Raw genomic sequence first — 23,341 nt, forward strand, 5'->3', positions numbered from 1 at the left:
AACGTCTGACTGTTGGCGTCTGTCTAGGTTGTATTCAGTCAGTGGAGCTCCTGTGTTTTCTGTTACCAAGATAAACAAGATAAAACTCCAGAAATGTACCTGAACACACCTCATTTCCAGAACACCACGCCCATCAGTGTAGATATATTCAGAAGCTCTGCTGCTGTTTAAACCAGACAGGATGAACGAGTGATAATACACTGTTGGCGGGGTGCAAAATAGCAATGAACATCATAATCCTCACCGTAAACCCGTACAGTCTTGCTGTCCTGGACGGCGGAGCGTCCGTTAGAGGCCTGCACGGTGACTGAGACCTCCCCATCTTCGGGAAACCTGGTCAGCAAGCTGTTCTCCAGCGTCAGCTTCGGCTGTGGGAAACACACACTTCACCTTTTAGTGGTGTTAATGTTACGTTATGGCTGATAAGTGTTGACTAACTAACATGAATGAATGCATTAGTTACCATGAATAAGACATGAGCTAATACATTAACAATGTTTAGATAATGTTAATTTAAAACTACAGCATTAATTAATGTTACTTTCAAATGAAATGTAAGTGAACTAAATTTACAAGTGAACCGTTTGTTAAGATGAATAATAAATCATACACTTTATTAATAGTGTTACTTAATGTTGGGTAAACAGGTAACAACTGCATTAGTTAATCTTCTTGTTTTTTGCTTACATATTGCAATTATGCATGCGGTAATTGTTAAACATCATCATCATATTTAGTCTCGCCATGCTATTCCCAGGCTTCATACACTTTTTAATCAATACATTTTCATGATTTTTTCAGGCCTTCATGGCAAATTTTCATGACCATTTGATTTTTAAAACATCAGACATGCAGACATGGACAATAAAACCAAAAATCAACTAAAACTATAATCAAAATTGATTATAGTAAGTCTAAAAAGAATCAGATAAAATGATAAGGGTAAGTGGTAGGAGTAAGTGGTAGGAGTAAGTGGTAGGAGTAAGTGGTAGGAGTAAGTGGTAAATGTAAGTGGTAGGAGTAAGTGGTAAATGTAAGTGGTAGGAGTAAGTGGTAAAGGTAAGTGGTAAATGTAAGTGGTAGGGGTAAGTGGTAAAGGTAAGTGGTAAAGGTAAGTGGTAAAGGTAAGTGGTAAAGGTAAGTGGTAGGAGTAAGTGGTAAATGTAAGTGGTAGGAGTAAGTGGTAGGAGTAAGTGGTAAAGGTAAGTGGTAAATGGTAAAGGTAAGTGGTAGGAGTAAGTGGTAGGAGTAAGTGGTAAAGGTAAGTGGTAAATGGTAAAGGTAAGTGGTACATGTAAGTGGTAAATGTAAGTGGTAGGGGTAAGGGGTAAATGTAAGTGGTAGGAGTAAGTGGTAAAGGTAAGTGGTAAAGGTAAGTGGTAAATGTAAGTGGTAAAGGTAAGTGGTAAAGGTAAGTGGTAGGAGTAAGTGGTAAAGGTAAGTGGCAAATGGTAAAGGTAAGTGGTACATGTAAGTGGTAAATGTAAGTGGTAGGGGTAAGGGGTAGGGGTAAGGGGTAAGGGGTAGGGGGTAGGGGTAAGGAGTAAGTGGTGAAATTGGGATTAGGCATTAGGACTGGGTTTAAAGCAGAAGGTAGGGTAGATGTACCTGCAGATCATCTCCGATCCACCAGTAGAAGACGGTGAGGTTGGTGTCTGCAGGAAGAACCACGGCCGTCAGGTTCACCTGCTGGTTCCTCCCTGCGATTGGAACCACCTCCAGATGAACTTCCTGTAGAGGATCTAAACCGGGAGAGACCAAGAACATCTCAACCATTGCTGTTACAGTAAACTGGAATATATATTATACTATTTAATTATATATACAGTATTGTGACAGAAAAAAACAAATGAGTTTCCAGTCCTGTTCTGTCCCTTTTCAGTGCGTACACATACACAGCTATTATATTCCAGTTTATACTAATTCCTAAAACTGACATGTCGCGGATTTTTTTGGATGGAGTTTTGCCGTTGCTTTTGGATTTTGTATTTCTGCTTGCCTTCAGTGATCATGGATCGAACCAGGAAGTTTTCCACTGTCTGGAATTATTTTGATTTTTTGACACCAAATAAGGTATTTTTCTTCTTTGGACATTGTTTACTGTTATTTATTTTTATTATTAAATATGTTTGTACTCTTACCTGTAGGGTTGCAACGGTATGAGATTTTCACGGCATGATAACAGTCTCAGAAAATACCGCGGTATCACGGTTATCACGGTTTGTTACATATATTATTAAACTGACCCTTAAAGAAATTACAACAAAAGTTTTTGTTCAATGAACTATTTATTGTAGAAACCTGGAACTATATATATATATATATATATATACACACACACACACACACACACACACACACACACACACACACACACACACACACACACACACACACACACACACACACACACATTACATTTAAGTATTTAAGTTTAAGTTTAAATTATTTTATATCTGATAAACTGAGCCTGGGTCAGTGTCTGATCAACAACTGTTGTAAACGTCCGTTTTACTGCCAAGTTGGTATATAAGCAGATACTGCAGAAAGAGGGGATTTATTTCTGAGTCTGGTTTTAACACATGAAAAACAGGCACGTCAGAATTAGAAAATGAACGCATGTAAATGAATGGCGTCTTTCACATCCAGTCCGGCCAGGACCTTTACACAGACACGTGAATCCGTCGTAGCACGCACTTCACGCCTGTACCTGCGTGCCCAAATTTCGGATAACTCAGCGCTTTTGCGGGCGCTTACCGCATGGGTTGTGCACGACTACAAAGAGATTTTATTTATGTTCAGATTAAAATTATAAACTAAACACATACTTTACGCTGCACAGCGGAGTGGTGTTCTCGGAGATGGGAGAACAGGTTTGACGTATGTCCACCTTTAGCTGTGACTTTACGGCCACATTGATTATAAATCGGATACCCATCCTCGGGTGCGTTCGGCGGGTCTCTGAAATAGTCCCACACTGCTGATTTTAGTTTAGCTTTTTTTTAGGCGGACGGAGATTTGTTTAGTCTGATGCTCTTTCTGCTGTTCTCACCGCTGTGTGCTGAGTAGCTGAAGCGGAGCAGAGTTGCGCGGGTGAGTTTCTCCGCTGGCTTGCGTTTTACCGGTAATAAGCAAACACACACGGTATGATAACCGTGCATTTTAATACCATGGTATACCGTGAAACCGGTTACCGCTGCAACCCTACTTACCTGGTACAGGTTTTTAATTGTATTCAGATAAATTAACTTTTTATTTTATTGTAGGTAAAGTGTCGACTCTGCTCCACGGAGCTTTCTTACATCAACAAGAGCACTTCCTCAATACTGAGGCATTATAGAGCTCAGCATGGTAATGAAGAATCGGCAGATACTGGTGTGAGTACCCCAGGTGTGTCAAAATTCTCAAATATAATTAAAATGTTGAAATTTAAAATTGTGTTTTACACACAAAAGGCTTTGTGTAACTATGTAATATTGTTTGTAAACTTTATTACTTTAATAAGGCAAAAAACACAAAACATATTCACACCTTTATATACTTGCACTTATATATTTATGCACACCATCTGTTCATCTATACCCTGTAAAAGAGTTTTTTTTTCCTAAGGCAGGAGAACTTAAATCTAAAAGGAGAAATCTCATTGGAGATAAGACACTTCAAAAACTTTTGTTTCTTAGTAAAAATACAGAAATTAAAGCATTTTATTGGCATTTTTTGTCTTTTATTTAATATTATTTAACACTTTTATTAATAAAAATCCATACATAAGTTGCACATTTTAGCTGAATTTTATAAGACAAATTTGCTATATTTTAGAGTTAGTTTCGCATTTACACAAGGTTTTAAGTTAATTTTAGACTCTTAAGAACAACTGAACAATTATAAAATTATAAAATTATGAGATCATATTTTCAGTAAACAAATGTCCATTAAATATTTCACAAGTTGATGTGTTTTCAGGATGCTTTTCCAACTTTTTTCATTTTCATTTTGTTTACCTGCAATGATGTTATAACTACTACAACACAGTGTCAACACAGTTTGTGTAGTGTGTCGATACACTCCTTGAGCTTTCATCTTCCCATCACTAGTTTAGACTAATTCCCCTTTAAAAAGTTAAACAATTTGTTAGCTTGGGACACTTCACATAGTTTACAGTTAAAGTATGCCACTGGGACACATTTCTGTTTAAATAGCTGCAGGTACAGTCCTTCATATTCACACTCACCTGTACTCTCTTCCTGGTCTGGCAAAGGGCCCAATCATTGTTTCAGCTGCCCTTATATAGGGCCTGAGCAAAATTAAGGGCATGCTCACTGGGCCCATTTTGGACCATACCATTTTGAAGGGGTTCCTTGAGGTTTCAAAATATGTTTAATTATTCTTTCCTTTTCTTATTTTCATGTTTATTTTATTGGATTGTGGCTATGGTATGCATAATGATTATTTTGAGAGTTTTTTGAGAATTTTTCCATTGTATGTTTATTTGATTTATTGTTTGTTTGTTTATAATTATATCCCCCCTGCAGTGGAAAATCTGTTGGTTTTGGCTGGGTTGGGTAGTCCAGAGGGTTAGGGGTATTTAAGGCCTCATTGCCTTGTTTGTAGAGGATGGTTAAGTTGATAATGGTATGTATGGTTGATAATGGTTGATAATGGTTGATAATGGTTGATAATGGTTGATAATGGTTGATAATGGTTGATAATGGACCAATTTTACAACTTAAGGAATATGTTGATTTCTTATGTACATTTTTGTAAATAGATTTACTCCATTTTTGTGCACCTTCACCAATAAAAATCACTTGCATTGGATGTGCTTCTGCAGTTGCCATTATTTTTTTCCCTACAACCCACAACCTTTTGAGGCACAACTACCCTCACCTACAAGTAGTGATGGCAAAAGTGGGGCTTTTGGGAGATCGAATCAAATGAACCAATTGATTCGGAAAATGATCCAATCTTGTGAAATGTTCGAATCATCACACGCCACAGTGACATCTAGTGGGCAACCAGGGCCTAAATCCACAACTTTTTCTTAACAGAAACAGAAGTGATGTGTTTTTTATGAAAAATTAAAGAAATATTCCCCCATAGCATGTTCCGTCCCTAAATAAATTTGAGTCATGAAAATATATAAGTTTGCAGAGAACAGGGTTGTTTTAATGATGTCATTAAGATGTGTTTTTCATGATGATACACAGTCAGTGGATTTATATAGCTGACCTGGTGGTGTAATACTTTATTTATTAAACAGTACAAGGAATCAGTTGTTTTTATTAATAAACAGGATCTGTTCCTCAGTGCTTGGACTGCTGGGTTGCTGGAATTGAGAGATTTTTTTTTTGTTAATTGAAACAAATGAGGAAAGACGGCAGAGTGTCTGAGCCAGTGATCCATAGGGTCTTCTTTTCCTCTGGGCAGATATGAGACCAAGCATTCTGATCTCAGACCAGCTGCTTGAACTTTAGCGCGGACTAAAACGCGTGAAAAGATTCGAAACGTCTGGAAACTGCGTGACGTAACGAACTCCGTTTTAGGAACAGTCACATGGCGTTCCACTTTTGATACAGACTTTGATTCAGTGTTTGGGAACACTGTGATTCAAATGAATCGATTCAGTTCGATTCTGTTTTGAGTTTGACATCACTACCTACAGGTAAGGAGTGATAAGTATATACTGTACTGAAATACACTACCAGTAAACAGTCTTACGGACTGGTTAGGTGCGGGCGGTTGGTTACTCACTGGTGACCTGGATGTAGAGCGAGGCTCGGTCGTAGCCGGCGGAGTTCTCAGCCTGAACGCTGACCCGGTAAACTCCCGGCTTCTCGTAGCGATGCTGGATCGGCTCGTCCGTCACCGTCAGGTTCTCGTAGATCGCCCTCACCCCGTCCCACAGGTCCACCTGGTACCTGGTGCTGCTGGTGTCGCCCTGAGAGACGGATTACATATTTAAATCCCTGTTCCTCACACTGTGGACTGAAGAAATACAGTGCCTTTACAAAATCAATTAATCAATCAATCTTTATTTTCACTCGGGAAAGACATTGAGGGTGACCCTCATTTACAATGTTGCTGAGCCTTTATAACATCAAAGAGATTGAACACATTTAATAATAAATTAGAAATAATAAGAAATAAAATAGCAAAAAAAAAAAAAATCTAAAATACCATAAAAAAACAAACAAATTTGACACATAAAAAGTAAAAGATGTATAAAATATCAAATAAGTAAATAGATAATAGTAAAAGTAAAAGTGATTAAATGAATAATAGAACTAAGAACAAGAATGAAAATATAAAAAATAAAAAATAAAATAAATAAAAGTAATAATAAATAAACAAAAATAAATAAAACAAATTAAAATAAGAAAAAGACAAACTAATAAAAAAGTCATTTAAAAAAGTCACAGGCTTTCTGACGGTGATTAGAAACTTTAAAAAAAGTTAAAATGATTCAGTGAAATGTATTCAGCCCCCCTTAAAGTTTTCCACCTTTTGACACGTTTCAGGCTTCAAACTAAGATATGAAACTGTAATTATTTGTAAATAATCAACAACAAGTGGGACACAATCGTGAAGTGAAACGAAATGTATTGGATATTTTCATCTTTTTTTAGAAATAGAAAACAAAAGCGGGGCATGCAATATTATTCACCCCCCTTGCCTTAATAAAACTCTTTAGCTGCAAGTCTCTTGCACATCGAGGGTTTAAGAAATTTTAGCCCATTCTTCTTTACAAATAGCTGGAGCTCAGTGAGGTTGGATGGAAAGCGTTTGTGAACAGCAGTTTTAGCTCTTTTTTCAAATGTTTATTTGTGAACCGTTCCTTTGAAGATTTTGCTTTATGTTTTGGATCATCGTCTTGTTGGAAGATAAATCTCTGTTCCAGTCTCAGGTCTTTTACAGACTCCAACAGGTTTTCTTCTTCCAGAATAGTCGTGTATTTTAGCTCCATCCATCTTCCCATCAATTTTAACCATCTTCCCCTAACCATGTCCCTGCTGAAGAAAAGCAGGCTCAATCCATGATGCTGCCACCACCATGTTTCACAGTGGGGATGTTGGGTGTGTTCAGGGTGATGAGCTGTGTTGCTTTTTTACGCCTAACATAACGTTTTGCATTGTGGCCATAAAGTTAGATTTTGGTTTCATCTGACCACAGAACCTTCTTCCACATGCTTGGTGTGTCTCCCAGGTGGTGGCTTGTGGCTTTAAACTTTAAACGAGACTTTTTATGGATATCTTTGAGAAATGGCTTTCTTCCTGCCACCTTTCCATTAAGGCCAGATTTTGGCAGAATACTTTTGCAAGGCACTGTATGACCATTTGGTTCCACAGTCTAGTACTTAAGCCATTTCTTACTTTTTTACTAATAATAACACATTATTTTGTTTTTGCACAAACAAAAAACAACAGATACAAACTGCAAATAGTTATAAAACACAGTGCAGGTAGAGGCAAAAACCTGACCTGAGCTTAAACAAAGCCTCTACCTTAATAATACATATAAAAAAATAATAATGTATAAAAAAAATCTATTAGAACAAACATAACATTTACAAAAGAAAATCTAATTTCTTTGCCAAATGGTTAAAATCATTCCACAGTTTTGTCTCCCTATATCTTATCAAAAATTGACTCAACAAGAGAGAAATTTAGGAAGATGAAGATCTAAAAACTGGCGATAAAATAATTTAGGAATGGCTCTGGGATATTTTCATGATTTGAAAAAAATACATAAATAAAACACATATTTGAAATGATTAAATATTAATATTATAAGAGAAGCTGAAATGTATAAATGTATAAATTTGATCATGTTGCGATACGAACAAATCGTTTCTGAAGAATCAGAATTTTATTGAGACTAGTAGACAGATTCAGGGCGTGCCAGTGTGTCTTTGCTATCGTAACGACGGGAAAAGTATACCTAATAATTAAATGAACTAGCAAAATATACACTTTTAACTTTAATTAATTTGCAAAAATAAATCGTAGCTAATGACAAATTATGCATAAGTGGAGCAGCACACAGCGTACCTGTTCCTGATGCACAACGAAGGTGATGTCGTCTCCAGGAGCGACGGTGAGCATCTGCCCTTTAATGCCCAGCTGCAGGCCTCTAGGGGGCAGCAGAGGGCAGGAGTGCTGCTTGGCGCTCTGTTCTTTGTTGGTGCCGCCTTCACACATGTTCGACACAACCTTACGATAACTGAGGAGAAACAAACAGCGATATTACCCATGAGGCATGGGCTGGAAACACCTGCCCACACCTGTATAAGTAGTGAGGTGATATCTTGTGAGTGAGGCTGGTTAAACACTGGTCAGTGAGCTCATGGTGCAGATGGATGAAAAGTTTCATTTCCACAAGTTCTGTTTAGGCTATTTTACAGTCCTCCATCCACAGTGTTGTAAAAGTACACAAAATAGGCCCTATTTTAGTGATCTATATGCAATCCCTCAACCATACAGCTTGATCTAGGGCGTGTCAGTGTGTCTTTGCTATCATAATGACGGGAAAAGTACACCTTGCTCGGCTCGAAACACACAAAAGTCATGTAATTTTGGCCGTAACGTAACGTGAAATAAACCAATCAGAGTGTCTCTTGCTCATCATTCTCTTTAAGAGTAGATCAGGTGATCTCTGTCTTTGGTGGATTGCTATTGTAACGGTGCAGCTACCTGGACGTGTCCAACAAACTCTTCTCAGCAGAGGAAACTGAGCTGCTGGTTGACGCTGTGAAGGAGCTCCAGCAGCTCATTTACGGGAACAGCAATGTTATTTTATTTACTATTCTGTTTATATGGATGCAATCAAATCCTCACAGCAATGCTGTTACACACTCTAGTAGAAAGTCTTATTTGGACAGTAGAGACAGAAGATGTCCCAATACATTTGTTGATATGGTGTATTCTGATTAGTATGCAGTGTGGATGCTGCTCGCCTGTATTCACATATAGGATAAGCTTTATGTAAAGCTGTGTGTGTGTGTGTGTGGTTTTGTGTGTGTGTGTGTGTGTGTGTGTGTGTGTGTGTGTGTGTGTGTGTGAGAGTGTGAGTGTGGGTGTGTGTGTGTGTGTGTGTGTGTAGATTGTGAGGTCCCCGTTGAGAGCTCTATTCCTACTCGTCATGCTCTGCTTAACACAGCTGAAACCCCACCACACTAGTGTGTGTACGTGTGTGTGTGTGTGTGTGTGTGTGTGTGTGTATGTGTGTAATCTCCATAGGAAGCCACTGACCAATAGGAAAGGACGCTCTGAAACAGCTGTGGAAACTCTGATGAACTTATCCTGTACAACAGAGGAAACTCTCTCTCTTCTATCTTTTTTCTGGGGCGGTCCTGATGAGTGCCAGTTTCACCATTTTTATGTTTTTTTTGCAGTGACTGTACTCGAGGACACTTTCAAAGTTATTGAAATGTTTTGGTTGACTGACCATCATTTCTTAAAGTTTATCTGTTTGTGTGTGTGTGTGTGGGAGTGTGTGTGTGTTACCCTGTGCTAGATTCGTAGGTGTGTCCTATATGGCAGGTATCAGGTGGAGCGTCCGGGTCGTGCCAGAAGTCCGGGTAACAGCGATCGCCTTCAGCCTTCAGAGTAGGAGCTCGCTCAAACCCGTAATCACTATAATACACACACACAATGCAATATTACATGTGCTGGCCACTTTATTAGAAACACTGCCTCTGTGCTTCCTTTACTCGTGTGTAGAAGACATGTGTTTCCATTAAAGTGTCCGGTGTGTGTCTGTACTGGTGTTAATGGGAGTAGAGTGGTGTACCAGTTAAAGTCTTTCTCGGAGCACGGGCAGGGTTTAGCCGTTAGCGCTGAGGTGTAGCTCTTCCCTTTAATACACAGAGACGAGTCCTTCCTCCTCCTGTACGTCCGCTCCTGTCCCATAATGCACTGCTCCCCCTGGGAACACACAAATTCTGCTTTAAAAACCAACACTTAACATCAAAATAATAAAAAGACTAATCAAATAAATCATAATTTCACTTTAAAAGGCCAGAATAATGTGGAAATGAGTCAAAATAATCAAAATAATAAAATAGCCATTCAAATAAGTCATACATTTAGTATAAAAGGCCATTATTATTAATAAATGTTTAAAAAGTCACTATTTTATTAAAATATGTAAAAAGTATTTTTCACAAAATAATAAAATAACTAATTAAATAAGTCATAATTTCAGCATAACAGGCCAGAATCATGGGAAACAGACACATGAGCTGTTAGACAGGTGAGCTGGTAAAGAGGTAAGCTTTTAGAGAGGTGAGCTGTTAGACAGTAGGTGAGCTATTAGACAGGTGAGTTGTTAGACAGGTGAGCTGTTAGGCAGGTGAGCTGGTAGACAGGTGAGCTGGTAGACAGGTGAGCTGGTAAAGAGGTGAGCTGTTACAGAGGTGAGCTGTTAGACAGGTGAGCTGTTAAACAGGTGAGCTGTTAGACAGGTGAGTTGTTAGACAGGTGAGTTGTTAGACAGGTGAGCTGGTAGATATGTAAGCTGTTAGACAGGTGAGCTGGTAGAGAGGTGAGCTGTTAGACAGGTGAGCTGTTAGAGAGGTGAGCTGTTAGACAGGTGAGCTGTTAGAGAGGTGAGCTGTTAAACAGGTGAGTTGTTAGACAGGTGAGCTGTTTGACAGGTGAGCTGTTAGACAGGCGAGCTGGTAGACATGTACGCTGTTAGACAGGTGAGCTGTTAGACAGGTGAGCTGGTAGACAGGTGAGCTGTTTGACAGGTGAGCTGGTAAAGAGGTGAGCTGTTAGACAGGTGAGTTGTTAGACAGGTGAGCTGTGAGACAGGTGAGCTGTTAGACAGGTGAGCTGTGAGACAGGTGAGCTGTTAGACAGGTGAGCTGTGAGACAGGTGAGCTGTTTGACAGGTGAGCTGTGAGACAGGTGAGCTGTTAGACAGGTGAGCTGTTTGACAGGTGAGCTGGTAAAGAGGTGAGCTGTTACAGAGGTGAGCTGTTATAGAGGTGAGCTGTTAGACAGGTGAGCTGTTATAGAGGTGAGCTGTTAGACAGGTGAGTTGTTAGACAGGTGAGCTGTGAGACAGGTGAGCTGTTAGAGAGGTGAGCTGTTGGACAGGTGAGCTGTTATAGAGGTGAGCTGTTATAGAGGTGAGCTGTTAGACAGGTGAGTTGTTAGACAGGTGAGCTGTGAGACAGGTGAGCTGTTAGAGAGGTGAGCTGTTGGACAGGTGAGCTGTTAGACAGGTGAGCTGTTAGACAGGTGAGCTTTTAAACAAATGAGCTGTTAGAGAGGTGAGCTGTGAGACAGGTGAGCAGTTAGACAGATGAGCTGTGAGACAGGTGAGCTGTGAGACAGGTGAGCAGTACCTGCAGGTTGGTGAGCTTCCAGGAGTCGTAGTCGTCCTCTGTGCACTGCCGAGGAAACGACTGCCGAAAATCCACCTTCACCAACTCCCAATCTGAGCGGTAACTGATATGACCAAACACCCTGTACACACACACACACACACACACACACACACACACACACACACGCACACACACACACACACACACACACAGACACAGAAATATAGATACTATATTTAAATACTAAATACTTCTGTAGAAATTAAAGAAGTATCAACTCAAGCTTTAAGTTACTCTTTAAGTAAAAGTGTTTATAAAAGTACTGCATTCAAAAATACTTAAAATATAAAAGTAAAAGTAATGTAAGGAGAAAAAATTAAAAAGTCATTAAGAACAAAAGCTTAGGCCACGCCCACAGAGTCCTATAGTGCACTACCACCCCCCCCCCCCTCCCCAAAACACATTTTTCTAAAAGCCATAATGACTATAATAATGTTAAAATATTAAAATGTTAATGTTGATAATATAATTTGGGATTTTGCACTCGGCTGTTCTCTAGTGTTTCAGCTGCATATATGCTGATTTTAAATGAATGTATTTTAGAAGAATGTAAATATATTAAAGTAGTTTAGTTGGACTGGAGTTTGTCTGGAGTTCTCTTGAGTACTTGAGTAAAAGTAGAAGTACTTTATCAAAAAAGAGATTTAAGTAAAAGTTGAAGTGCTCTTTAAGCATCATACTTAAGCATAAGTACTAAAGTATTCAACATTTTTTGTACTTAGGATAGAGTACACTTAAATTAAGTCTTAAATTAACTCACTAAAACAAACTTACACAAAAGAGAAGCTAAACAACAAGCCATTAGGATATTCGAACTAATCCAGGTCACTAGTTGGTCTATCACTATTGTAAAATCAAATTAAAACACTGAGCTCTTTGTAAACAACAGATCAACGATGTCTCTCCACCTTTAAAGCATCCCTCTCTTCTCTTAAACCACTCCAACAAATAAAACATGAACTAAAAACATCTGAAAAACAAACCAACAAAGCTTCGGTGTTCTCAATGCAGGCAGGCAGCAGAGCAAAAGGCAGAACGGGAGCAGTGTGGCCTTCTTAAGATCAGCTTTATCAAACCTGGTGAGACAGTGCAGATCATCTACCGCTCCGTCTTTAGTCATAATGTGGGTTTGGAATGATTTCTAGCATTTTTATCATTTTAATGAGCAGGAGGGATTGTAGGATCAGAAGTTCAGGAGTGTTGAGCAAATCAGACACAAACTATAAAGGTACAGTGGGCAGGAGTGTTACTTTTTAAACATCTTTTTAACAGATAAAGAGATTATTTCTATCAAAAAAATCCTCCTCAAGCTCCATTATCTGGCCTTTTTCAAACAGCTATAAGTGGAAATAAGCTACCTAAAACTCGGGATGGATTTTTCAGGGCATCTTACCACACGGAGCAATGAAATACTGTTTATTTATTCTTTATACTGTTTATTTATTCTTTATACTGTTTATTTATTCTTTACCTTTTTTAAATAATCTAAATATTGCCCTTTATTTAGAAAAAAACAACCCGATACGCACACACGCGCACGCGCATGCGCACACAGGACGTATTAGGAGTGGAACATCACGTCAGGTGACGCCCCTGGTAACCAGCAAAGAAGCAGCAGGTAATAAATGTACTGGAGTAAAAAGCAGAAGGAAAATATGTAGTGAAGTAAAAGTGGAAGTAGGAGAAAAAATATACTCCAGTGAAGTACAGATACAGCTTTTTACTACTCCAGCACAGTAGTGAAGTACTGTAGCTCTACTTCGTTATAATACATCTCTGCCAATAGGGAGTGGGAATGGTGTATGTTTATACTTCTCTACATCCAATCACAATCAGATTCACTCTATCTGGATGGAGAGATTTATCTGGATAGGGGTTTTATTGAACGATGAGAAGCTGGAATGAAAACCAGCTGAAATGAAACAGGAGTAACGAGACTGTTTTTAAAATGTAATGTAGTGTAAAAATAATTACTGCAGTAAAGTATAGATAACCTATATTTATACTTAAGTAATGTTACAAAGTATATAACAAAGTATCAATAAGGGAAAACATTCTAGACTCCAAACAATCCTGGGTTTAAGAGGCAGCCCTCCACACTGAATCCCACCATTCAGAGTCTGGAAGCTAACGTCACTCACAGCTGATCCGCTGTGAAAAGACCCGAACATCCTAAAGACGTCCCGCAGAGGCGCTGAGAACATCCTGGTGTTTGGGTTTATTAAAGAACGTTGGGAGGAAGTTCCCACCATTCATCAGAATCGCCCGTCCACCGGAGCGTGACCCTCGCTGAACACGTCACGCCGTGTTCAGCTGCTCATATCTGGAACAGGACCTTCAGAAACAGCCCGGCGACAGGGCGTCTCGCTAATCATTAGCATGTGGCTAACGAGCGCCAGTCTCACTCCAGTGGCTCTTTACATTCAGCCAGTTACAAACCTCCAACACAAAAGACTAAAGCGGCTCTAGAGCTTCTGTAGACCTGCAGTGTATAACACGTCCTTTGTGTCGCAGCATCGTTTAGTGCTTAAAGTGAATAAAGTTCATATAAACATGTGTAACAATACACTTATCAATGTATCATTTACTCTGAATAAACACATTATTACACACATACAGAGTAATCACATTAACCTTCACTTTTACACATGAACTTTTTATTAAGACTGGATATCGTTTAAAAGCACCATCTGGTTACACTGAATAATTATTTTAAGAGGTTAAATTACATTCTAAAAAGCATATTTTCTTAAGGTTTTAAGATACTTATATGCATTTGCAATGATTCACTTATCTGTGCCCAAGAATTCCCCTTTAAACAGGTGCAGTTTGCTGTAACAGGGTGGACACATGCATGACAGGAAATGCAATAAAATGTGAAAATATAAAGTGATGAAGCTGGAAAATATGATTGCTGTGTAATCTGAATTCTTATAAATGTGATAAATGTAAAGCATAAGCTTTAGTCCAGCCTGTCGCAGTAATATATCATGGTAATGAAAATAATTTTAGAAATTCTTTATGTATCTTTAAAAGAGAACAAGAACAACAAGAACAATTTAACACGTCTGCAGCTCCATGTTTAGGTTTATCAAATGACAATTTTTACTAAAATTGTTACCTATTCATTGTCCATCCTGTCACATAGCTTGCTATAACAGAGTGGGCAATACATGACAGGAAGTGTAACAAAATTTGTAAACATGATTTCTGTGTAGTCTTATAAATATGATAAATGTAAAGACAGAGCTGTTCACCCTAATATCACAGTAAATAATATCAATATATATTTATATATACATGTCTCTGCAACTTTAACTCAACCACGTTTCCATCAAATGACAATTTTCAATAAAATTGTCCACCCTGTCGCACAGATTGCTTTAACAGTGTGGATGGATGCATGACAGGAAATATAAAAAGTAATTTAGCAGGGAAATATAATTGCTGTGTAGTCTAAATTCTTATAAACACTATTTTTTAGTCCACCCTGTCGCAGTAAAATATCATGGTTATTAAAATAATTTTAGAAAATCTAAATGTATCTTTGAAACTGAAAAAGACAGTCACCATGAACAATTCAACATGTCTTTTCAGTAAAATTGTCCACCCTGTCACACAGCTTGCTAGAACAGGGTGGACATATTAATGACAGGAAATAAAAAGTGATTAAGCTAGAAATGATGATTTCTGTATAATCTGAATTCTTATAAATGTGATAAATGTAAAGCTTTAGTCCACCCTGTCGCAATAAAATATCACAGTAATTAAAATAATTTTAGAAATTCTAAATGTATCTTTAAAAGAGAACAAAAATAAAATGAACAATTCAACAAGTCTGTAGCTCATCATCAATTCATCAAACGCCAATTTTCAGTAAAATTGTCTACCCTGTCACACAGCTTGCTAGAACAAGGTGGATGAATGCATGACAGGAAATATAATAAGAAATTTATCAGGGACATTTGATTGCTGTGTAGTCTAAATTCTTATAAATATGATGAAAGTAAAAAATGTAAAGAATAAACATTAGTCCATCCTGTCGCACAGCTTGCCATTACAGGGTGGACGCATTCATAACAGGAAATAAAAAGTAATTAAGCTGGAAAATATGATTTCTGTGTCAACTGAATTCTTATAAATGTGATAAATGTAAAGCTTAAACTGAAGTCCACCCTGTCGCAGTAAAATATCACGGTAATTAAAATAAATTAAGAAAATCTTTGAATTTTTGAAACAGACGTAGGCCAGTCAATATGAACAATTCTAAATGTCTGTGGCTCTATGTCTAGATTCATTAAATGACAGTTTCCAATAAAATTGTCCACCCTGTAACATTGCATGCTGTAATATGGAAATATGATTGCTGTGTTGTCTGATAAATGTGAAGCTTAAGCTTTAGTCCACCCTGTCGCACAGCATGCTGTCACAGGGTGGACACATTCAGAACAGGAAATAAAAAGTGATTAAGCAGAGAAATATGATTTTTTGGTATAGACTGAAGTCCTATAAATATAATAAATGTAAAGCTTAAGTTTTAGTCCACCCTGTCACACAGCTTGCTGTAACAGGGTGGACACATTCATAACAGGAAATAAAAAGTGATTAAGCAGAGAAATATGATTTTTTTTGTGTAGACTGAAGTCCTATAAATATAATAAATGTAAAGCTTAAGTTTTAGTCCCCCCTGTCACACAGCTTGCTGTCACAGGGTGGACACATTCATAACAGGAAATTAAAAGTGACTAAGCAGAGAAATATGATTTTTTGGTATAGACTGAAGTCCTATAAATATAATAAATGTAAAGCTTAAGTTTTAGTCCCCCCTGTCGCACAGCTTGCTGTCACAGGGTGGACACATTCATAACAGGAAATTAAAAGTGACTAAGCAGAGAAATATGATTTTTTTTGTGTAGAGTGAACTCCTATAAATATGATAAATAGTTAAATAAACTCAATACTGGTAATGACTCAGGTGCTAATCGCTGCTGCCTGTAGATGGAGCTCTCTGATTGGTTTAGAGCCGGTGGTGAAGTGATGAAGACACTCTGATAGGTCGGGACGGGACTGGTTCTCTGAAGCTCGACCCATTTTTAACAGTCTGTACTTAAATTAAAGCTCTAATTAAAGCTTCTGGCTGTTAAAATCACTTCAATTAAACTCCAGCCCAAACCTTCCTGCCCTGGAAACGGGAACACCGAAACCCATTAACCATAAAACTAATCCTCATTATCCTGATCCTGATCCGTCCAGCTGCTCACGGGTGAAGAACGACCCGCCGTCATTTTTAACAGCAGAAAAAAATACACTAAAAGATCTTTTTTAACTTAAACTTTGATGATTTTTCCTCGAGAGCCCATTAATTTAATAATTCAAAATTTATCAAATGTTCAGGAGGAACAGTTCTAATTATAACTATAATAATAATAATTATTATTAAAGTAAAAATACAGTAAAGTATACTTAATGTACAAAAACTCCTTCTAATGAATGAGTTTCCCCATTACTAACACTTATACACTTATAGCAACCAACCATAACATTATGACCAGCAACTTGTTTCTTAGCAACCTCTTAGCAACCACCTTGCAACCACTTACCAACACCTTAGGAAGCAAATGGACTATCTCTGGACTTTCCACATACACACTTTATACTAGTAGTACACTAAGAGTGTATACTATTTACGTTAACTGTGTATTTCTATTTTATTTATTTATTTTTTATTATTCTACTCTACTATATGTTGTAAATATTGTTTTTGAATACTAGTGGGAACCTGCACCTACCTTTTTCACTCACCTGTACTCCTGCACTCTGTGACGTGACAATAATAAATATCTTGGATCTTGATTCTCAAATTTTGAAAAACCACCACAGATGACACCATGGCAACACCATACCTAGCAACCAATTAGCAACACCATAGCAACCTCCACGGACACCATAGCAACACCATAGCAACCACCGGGCAATACCTTAGCAATCACCTTAGCAACCATGTAGCAACAACAAGAAAAACAGGGTAAAAGGAGGAGAATAATAAAGTATACAAAGAAACAGATACAGAACTAAAATCTGTAATTATTGTATATTACTAAACTACAGAGGGCCCTGTGTAGTTTAGTTGTGTAGTTGTTAAATAGGACCTCTGTAGTTTAGTAATATACAATAATTACAGATTGTAGTTCTGTCCTTGTTTTTTTGTATTTTATTATTATCCTCCTTTCACCCTGATCTTCTTGGTGTTGCTATGTTGATGCTAGGTGGAAAATAAAAGAAAATTAAACTATAATGAAAATAAAATGTCATGTTCTCCTCATATCTGTGTGGGTTTCCTCCCACAGTCCAAAAACATGGAAATCTGGTAAATTGGATACTCTAAATTGTTCTGTTATGTGTGTGAATGCTCAGATATGGATTTATACTTTATGCTGCGTCAACTCCTCCAGGTGGACGGTGGTTTCCGGTTGAGAGTATGCTGTGCGCGATTGGCTGCTGCTTCTCACCGGTGTGTGTTGGTTGGTTAAGTGCTGAGTGTGTGTAGGAGCCAAAATGGTCATTTTTAGGTTTGTGTTTTTCTCAGGTGCTGCTACCTTGAGGGCGTGGCCAGAGCAGGAAGACACAGTCTTTGACCTCACTTCCTGAAGTCCATGCTGCCAGAGAACTTGCACCTTTTTAGTTTTTTGTTAATCCCTGGTTTATCTTTGCAATCCTATTTTTAATTTTCATTTAAAGTTCCTGAAAACTTTTCGTTCATTATTTGCAATAAATTGTTTATTTTATTTGGAGAACAACTTTCTGTGGACCTTAGATTTTTGTGGAATTTGGAGAGTATAGAAAATAACTACAGTGTAAATAAAATGAGTGTGTGTAAAAAGTAGGTAGTTTTATGGAAGAATTGTGCAGGGTTCTGTTCAGTAATGGGATTATACAGTGTGTGTAAAAACGCAGTAAATGATTCAGATTTTTCTGTTCTGTACGTATTGATGAGCTCTTTGTTTCTCGGAGGCGTGAGGAGAGATATTCCTCCTTCCTCTCCTTTTGTCCTTGGAGTGATTCCTCCTGTCACCACACTTCATTATCAGCTCCAGCTCTGCAGCTCTGAGAAATCGAACTGCAGCACCAAAACCAGCCCAGTCCTATCACACCTACCATCAATCCTTCATTCACACACACACACACACTCAATGGAGTCCCTCCATCACCCCAGAGACAGGCGTGGACTCTCCACGTCCCCACTGACCCCGATCCCACTCTGACTGCACTGGTTTCTCCCCCGGGTTAAAACTACGTCTCCTATAGAGCCTGGTCTCCTGGGTGGGTGAGGGGATGAGCGTAAAGATGCTGGATGTTCAAGGTCAGAAAATTACACTAATCATAATCAGTGTTGGGCACTTACTTTGAAAAGGTAATTAGTTATAGTTACTAGTTACTTCTCAGAAAAAGTAATTGAGTTACTAACTGAGATACTCCACTATAAAAGTAACTAGTTACCAGTAAAAGTAACTACTGCGTTACTTTTGTGTTAATTGCCCCTGTAACCCCCATAACCCCCCGGCCCCCACATTCTCAGAGCATGTTTCATAAGCCAGATGTATAGAGTGCACGACAGCAAAGACGAGTACCTGCATAGAGGTTTGTCCGTGACAAAGTTTTCGTTTGAGGACGTGATGTGAACTCAACGTGCACATTTTAACCTTTGACCTTAGTGAGTGTGAAATAGAGTCTGTATTTCCATCTGGAAAAGGCTGTTTTGCCGCTGGAGTCCTCCTCACTCTCCATCTCTCACTATGCGCTCTAAACAACCACCCACCTGTTTTTCTCTGATTGGCTGAAGACGTAATCTTGCTATACCTTAGCCAATCATTGCTTAGGCGGTTATCTCATCCTCCCCTCCCTAGTGACTCACACACACAACGCACACACACACACACTAAAGACTGTACTTTTATATTTTTATACTTTATTTTATTATATCTATCTTTCTATATATATATCTGTCTGTCTGTCTGTCTGTCTATCTATCTATCTATTATTTTTTAGTTAATTGTTGGTTTGAGGTCATGTCTGGTAATGTGCATCTAATGTTCCTGATAAGCTGCGGTTATGAGAAAATAAATAAAAATAAATAAAAATGCATGGTGGGAAAAGGGACAGGTAAAAGGAAGAGTTAGATTGAGAGGAATAACTAGAGAGGTGGGACAGGTAAAGAAGAGGGAGTTAATTGAAGGACAGGTGTTTTGAGAGGTAATTGAAGGACAGGTGTTTTTAGAGTTAATTGAAGGTCAGGTGTTTTTAGAGTTAATCGAAGGACAGGTGTTTTAAGAGTTTATTGAAGGACAGGTGTTTTGAGAGGTAATTGAAGGTCAGGTGTTTGAGAGTTAATTGAAGGACAGGTGTTTTGAGAGTTAATTGAAGGACAGGTGTTTTGAGAGTTAATTGAAGGACAGGGGTTTTGACAGTTAATCGAAGGACAGGTGTTTGAGAGTTAAGGTCAGGTGTTTTGAGAGTTAATTGAAGGACAGGTGTTATGAGAGTAAATTGAAGGACAGGTGTTTTAAGAGTTAATTGAAGGACAGGTGTTTTGAGAGTTAATTGAAGGACAGGGCTTTTGACAGTTAATCGAAGGACAGGTGTTTTAAGAGTTAATTGAAGGACAGGTGTTTTGAGAGGTAATTGAAGGACAGGTGTTTTGAGAGGTAATTGAAGGACAGGTGTTTTGAGAGGTAATTGAAGGACAGGTGTTTTGAGAGGTAATTGAAGGACAGGTGTTTTGAGAGGTAATTGAAGGACAGGTGTTTTGAGAGGTAATTGAAGGTCAGGTGTTTAAGAGTTAATTGAAGGACAGGTGTTTTGAGAGTTAATTGAAGGACAGGTGTTTTAAGAGTTAATTGAAGGACAGGTGTTTTGAGAGTTAATTGAAGGACAGGTGTTTTGAGAGGTAATTGAAGGTCAGGTGTTTTAAGAGTTAATTGAAGGACAGGTGTTTTGAGAGGTAATTGAAGGTCAGGTATTTTAAGAGTTAATTGAAGGACAGGTGTTTTGAGAGTTAATTGAAGGTCAGGTGTTTTGAGAGTAACGAGGTTCTGCTCTTACGTCATAACGAGCGTCTCGTCTCCAGGTTCACTCAGAAGTCCATCCACAAATACAGACGTGCTGGTGAAGTTATGGACACTCCACGTCCGCCCCTCATCCACACTGAACCTGAAATGATAGGTGATCATCATCATCATCATTTAGTGTAAACTAAACTAAACTGCTGTAGGATAAATGGGTGGAGCTAAACTAAACTGCTGTAGGCTGAATGGGTGGAGCTAATCTGTTGTATATACTTTTGGATATATAATGTACATGCACTATAGTCTAAGCTATACTCTGCTGTACTGTAGTATTTATTAACACGGATCACACTAATAGCACCTTATCAATACTACAACTACATTACACTACATTACAGTTACCCTATATACACTATAAACACTATATACACACCCTATATACACTATAAACACTATATACACACCCTATATACACTATGAGCACTATACATATCCTATATACACTACAAACACTATATAAACACTATGTATACACTATGAATAGTATAAATACTATATACACTATGAACAGTATATAAACACTATATATACACTAAAAACTCTATATACACACTATAAACACTGTAAACACTATAGAGCAGCTCCATGCAGTGGAGTGTATTTTTGTGGCACGACATTAATTATAGATAGAAAATCAATACTGGTATAATTAATGTCTGTAGGCTCGTTATGGGGTTTAACGTTTTATAAACGCAGCACTTCATCATTTAGACGCTAATATTTACACTGACATATTTATTACTAATGAAGTCTGGAGCGTTGAGGACTGAAAGCTTTTATAGAGCTGAGAAAAACTAACTGTGATTTAAACTTACAGAATATATTTTTTACTTGATTTTAGCTTGATTTAGGGCGTATCAGTGTGTCCTTGCTATATCTTGCACACCTCAAATTGTGCAAAAGTCATGTCACTAATTCTCTTAATTAATCATGGGTGTGGTTCATTTTGGGCGTAATGTGAAATAAACCAATCAGAGTGTCTCTTGCTCATCATTCTCTTTAAGAGTAGGTCAGGTGAGCTCTTACTGACTTTGGTGGATTGCTATTTTAACGGTGCAGCTACCTGGACGTGTTCAACAAACTCTTCTCAGCAGAGGAAACTGAGCTGCTGGTTGACGCTGTGAAGGAGCTCCAGCAGCTCATTTACGGGAACAGCAATGTTATTTTATTTACTATTCTGTTTATTGTTGATGTAAAAGTTGGGTTTGTGCTGCTGTGTGTTCATGTGTGTGTAATAAGTGGGGGTGTACGCTCGGCTCGGCACAGCGCCTGTGTTACCGAGATAGCGATGAACGTCTGACTGTTGGCGTCTGTCTAGGTTGTATTCAGTCAGTGGAGCTCCTGTGTTTTCTGTTACCAAGATGTGATTTATAGGCTACTAGTCTTTGATTTTTGTTGTAATGAATCCATTTTTTAATCGATTGGCACCACTGGGTTATTCAGATACCTGTAGTGAATCATATTTGTGAATGTTTTCTGCTGAAATTATGAATTATGAATAGTGTTTGGATGTAAACAGACTCTTCAGCTCTCGCTAAAAGATCATTTCTAGTGTTTAAACAGCAGCAGATTCAGTGTTTCAGACATTTAGAGGTTTTGCATATGTTCAAGTGTTTAGCCTGGCTTGGAGGCTTTACAGTGACAGTGTGTGTGTGTGTGTGTGTGTGTGTGTGTGTGTCTCAGTACTACAAAGCCCCTTGGTGATGGGGGGCAGAGGGGGTTGGGGGGATTATGTCAGGGAGGATACAACCCTTTCTTTCTCCAGCTGAATAAGTGTGTGTGAAGTGACGCTCTGCAGCCAAACAGCTGCTAATATGCCTGGGGGAAAGTGTGTGTGTGTGTGTGTGTGTGTGTGTGTAAGTGTATATTGTATATCCCTAAAGAGTTGGTAGTAGACAGGGGTGGGCTAAAATATCAATCTTGTGATATATCATATGATTATCGATGTGTGGCGTCAAATAGGGATATGTTTATTTAAAGATAATTTAGATTTACTGAAGTTACTGCTTAATTTCTCCACATGGTGGCGTTATAATCAAATAAATTGAATTAAAAATAAAAAGAATAAAAGGTAAAATTCTGTAAAACTGACACCAATATTTCTATTATTCTGGGTATTTGTGTATATCGCGGGAAAACGGTAAAAGTACACCTTGCACAGATTAAAACTACTAATGCACTGTTGCTATTTAAATGACGCAGGCCAAAGGTATGAAAATAGACTCTTTGTGAGGTGTAAGATAGCAATGAGCATCACAACACACCTTGCTCAGGGTGTAATATACAACCCTTTATACTATAGTATAGTGCATTTTGATTTTAACAAATTAAAAATCTCTGGAATATAATCAAGAGGAAGATGGATGATCACAAACCATCAAACCACCAAACTGAACTGCTTGAATTTTTGCACCAGGAGTAAAGCAGCATAAAGTTATCCAAAAGCAGTGTGTAAGACTGGTGGAGGAGAACATGATGCCAAGATGCATGAAAAAAACTCTGATTAAAAACCACCAGGGTTATTCCTCCAAATATTGATTATTTCTGAACTCTTAAAACTTTATAAATATGAACTTGTTTTCTTTGCATTATTTGAGGATCTTTTTTGTTATTTCAGTCATTTCTCATTTTCTGTAAATAAATGCTCTAAATGAGAATATTTTTATTTGGAATTTGGGAGAAATGTTGTCTGTAGTTTATAGAATAAAACAACAATTTTCATTTTACTCAAATATAAACCTATAAATAGCAAAATCAGAGAAACTGATTCAGAAACTGAAGTGATCTCTTCATTTTTTCCAGAGTTGTATATAATATGTATAAT

At 38.0% G+C, this 23,341-nt stretch overlaps 1 protein-coding gene and 2 long non-coding RNA genes across 47 annotated transcripts in view; 2 read left to right on the forward strand and 1 right to left on the reverse strand.

Annotated features, from left to right (window-relative positions):
• The window catches only part of sorcs2 (sortilin-related VPS10 domain containing receptor 2), a 313,031-nt gene that overhangs the window by 15,023 nt on the left and 274,667 nt on the right, over positions 1–23,341 (reverse strand). For all 44 annotated transcript variants that reach the window (XR_007440400.1, XR_007440398.1, XR_007440391.1 and 41 more), the window contains 8 exons: positions 20,495–20,602; positions 11,354–11,474; positions 9,790–9,923; positions 9,504–9,632; positions 8,049–8,220; positions 5,752–5,938; positions 1,609–1,742; positions 245–368 (listed from right to left, as the gene is read on the reverse strand). Coding sequence is in view for 5 of the 44 variants with exons in the window: in XM_049482681.1 (XP_049338638.1) it covers positions 245–368; positions 1,609–1,742; positions 5,752–5,938; positions 8,049–8,220; positions 9,504–9,632; positions 9,790–9,923; positions 11,354–11,474; positions 20,495–20,602 (1,109 nt within the window). In the remaining 39 variants the exon portion in view is untranslated. The remainder of the gene's footprint in view (positions 1–244; positions 369–1,608; positions 1,743–5,751; positions 5,939–8,048; positions 8,221–9,503; positions 9,633–9,789; positions 9,924–11,353; positions 11,475–20,494; positions 20,603–23,341) is intronic.
• LOC125803927 (uncharacterized) overlaps positions 8,584–23,341 on the forward strand; it is a 100,228-nt gene continuing 85,470 nt past the window's right edge. Inside the window, exon 1 of the long non-coding RNA XR_007440413.1 lies at positions 8,584–8,645. This is a non-coding gene — a long non-coding RNA (uncharacterized LOC125803927). The remainder of the gene's footprint in view (positions 8,646–23,341) is intronic.
• Positions 19,672–20,178, forward strand: LOC125803925 (uncharacterized). 2 transcript variants are annotated; one of them, XR_007440411.1, is made up of 3 exons: positions 19,672–19,741; positions 19,897–19,977; positions 20,113–20,178. It is a non-coding gene; the product is annotated as an uncharacterized LOC125803925 (long non-coding RNA). The 2 variants fall into 2 exon arrangements; XR_007440410.1 differs by having other exon boundaries at positions 20,086–20,151.

The sequence above is a fragment of the Astyanax mexicanus genome, chromosome 8 (genome assembly GCF_023375975.1).
Source record: "Astyanax mexicanus isolate ESR-SI-001 chromosome 8, AstMex3_surface, whole genome shotgun sequence".
NCBI lineage: Eukaryota > Metazoa > Chordata > Actinopteri > Characiformes > Acestrorhamphidae > Astyanax > Astyanax mexicanus.